The sequence below is a fragment of the Musa acuminata genome, chromosome BXJ2-3, assembly GCF_036884655.1.
Source record: "Musa acuminata AAA Group cultivar baxijiao chromosome BXJ2-3, Cavendish_Baxijiao_AAA, whole genome shotgun sequence".
In the NCBI taxonomy this organism is placed as follows: domain Eukaryota; kingdom Viridiplantae; phylum Streptophyta; class Magnoliopsida; order Zingiberales; family Musaceae; genus Musa; species Musa acuminata.
This window is the reverse complement of record NC_088340.1, coordinates 11,942,016-11,944,481: the sequence shown is the minus strand read 5'-3', so window position 1 is coordinate 11,944,481 and position 2,466 is coordinate 11,942,016. Positions and strand designations below refer to the sequence as shown.

At 35.6% G+C, this 2,466-nt stretch overlaps 1 protein-coding gene across 1 annotated transcript; it reads right to left on the bottom strand.

Moving 5' to 3' along the window:
• Nucleotides 1–1,450: 1,450 nt before the first annotated feature.
• Nucleotides 1,451–1,987, bottom strand: LOC135607533 (putative invertase inhibitor). Its single transcript, XM_065099472.1, has one exon. It carries the CDS (start codon nt 1,985–1,987, stop codon nt 1,451–1,453), a length of 537 nt encoding a protein of 178 aa, XP_064955544.1.
• Nucleotides 1,988–2,466: the final 479 nt, after the last annotated feature.

The following is a 2,466-nucleotide window of genomic DNA, read 5'->3' as shown; positions in this document are numbered from 1 at the left end:
GCATCATGGCTAGGTTAGCTCATAACTCATGGATTGGTCATGTGCACGACACATGATTGCCTATGTTGGGTTGAGCCGAGTAAGCCTATGTGTTAGGCCTGGCTTGTGGATTGATTTTAGTCCAAATCTTGGTACAATTCCATAATTCTGAAATATAGTATCATGGTATTATAATCATAACATCTAATCATTAATATTGAGTCATTAAAACATAATAAATAGTAGTTGATTAAAAAGATGAAATTGCGTAAGAAAGAAACTAATATTTTTAATCACCTATTATTTAAATCTAATTAAAATTAAGTATTACAAATAGTATCATACATGTAAGATATTAATTAATAAAAATTAATGGGTGACGGACATCACTCCATTCACTATTTAGAGTGTGATACAGGTTTGTTTACATCCGTGATTAGGAGAATATAAATTATTTTCGAAGGATAAAACTTCTCTATCTATTGTTGCAGGAGTGCTCCATCGAATATTTGATATACATTAGTAGGATGATTAACTTTTGGATATGTATTTGTCTTACAATTGACTTATATAAGTTCCTATCCAACATCGTTGAAATTTCTTGGTTTTATTTTTTATTTTCAAAACCGACTCCTATTAATACTAAATTGGATTCCAATAAAGAGTAGACCTTCATCTACTGATAGGTTAGAGCTAATTGAATTTTATTTTTGAGTTGACATCACTATATTTCTCGAGGATTATTTTTTATTTATGTTTTAATTAATAAATAAATTATAATAAATATTTATAATTTATTTATATTAATTATAATAAAAAATTATAATTAATTAAGTGTGTGTCTTTTTTCCGGTATTAATATTTGGATTTTTTATTTCTTTGTGCTGAACAATTTGCCATTCTTGAATCAATCTCAAAGTTTCAGTTTTTTGGTCTATTCTTGAAAGGATTCAGTGGTGCAAGGGCGAAGAATGTAGGTGTGGCCATCAATTAAGCAACACCTTGATTCATTTGATCACTTTAATTATGATATTGAGATAATCAACTAATGACATCATCATCTACCAGTACTAACATAGCTTTTTCTTAAGCAAGACATGAACTAACTCCTCAAACTATTAAAACATTACCCTAAAACTATTAAAACTAAGGATAGCAATGGGTCTTCAAAATTTCTATGACCCACACAAGCATTATCATATATTTTTATTGGGTTTGAAATAGTTTTAGATAGAAAAAGAAACTAATCATATTTAATTCACATATGAGAAACTAATCAATTCATCAGGTAAACAATTTTACTCTAAAATCAACATGATTTTATTTTATTTGATTGCATGTAATTAAAAAGAATCCTCTTCTTACAATATTACTAATAATTATACCACCCGAAAAAGAAAAAAATATTTTTTTTGGAAGAGGAGCTTCACATCAAAGCTATAACTAACGGAAAGGCGTAACGGCAAGAAAGTCACCCCAGCATATTGGTGAAGGCTAAAGAAATAGTGCACATCTGCGTCAAGTCGGAGTCCTCCTTGGTCAAGGGCGAGGGGACCTTCAGCTCCTTGAAACCGTCCTCGCAGGTGTCGGGCGCGTCCACAGCGGCGCTAAGATAGGTCTTGGCGTCGACCAGGCGACCCTCCTTGATGGCCGGGATGGACGTGTTGAGGTCGGAGAACAGGTCCTCGTAGACGCTCCCGCAAGACTCCAAGCCCTGCTTCGTCTTTGGATCACTCGTTCTGGCTAGCAAACTCTTGACCTTAGCGCTGGCGCTGGTGGTTTTGTCCTTCGCCAAGGTAGCCGCGATCACCGTCAGCGACTTCTGGTCCGCCGACCCGCTCCCCGGGTACGGGAGGAGCTCCGCCACGCAGAAGTCATAGTTGATATTGGGGCTGCTATTCGCCGCGTCCCTGCACGCCTTCTCAACCGATGCCTCCACCCCGGGGAGGAGGTGGTGGTGGAGGAGGACTGCCACCGCCAGGAGAATACAGATGGTGGACGGCCTCATCGATCTACTGCTATCGATAGCTTGGTTAGGTTATGCGTGCTCGCAAGGAGACGAAGTTGATATCAATATATATACTTATTGAGGCGGATAAATATTACCGAATTCTAGAGCCATTATTAGGCAAGAAATAAAGAATTCAACTATGGAATTTTTTTTTATAGAAAGAAACAATTTTAAATATTTAGTATCGATTATTCCTTATTAGTGTTCATAAGGATTATAAACAATTCTAAACATTTATAATTTGATTTTATATGGGGAATAATTATTTTTTAATTTGTATTAGACGTGGAAATCTGGGTTTTACTATTGATATTTAAGTTAGATTAAATTATTTTAGTACATGGGTCAATGAGATGCATGGCTGGGAAAGCAAGTGAAGGCTGAAAGTTCAATGTATGAATGCAGATTCTCTTACGTCGAAGGCCTCGATACATCGAATGAGATTCGGATAACATATCAGGTTAACTGTTTTTTTT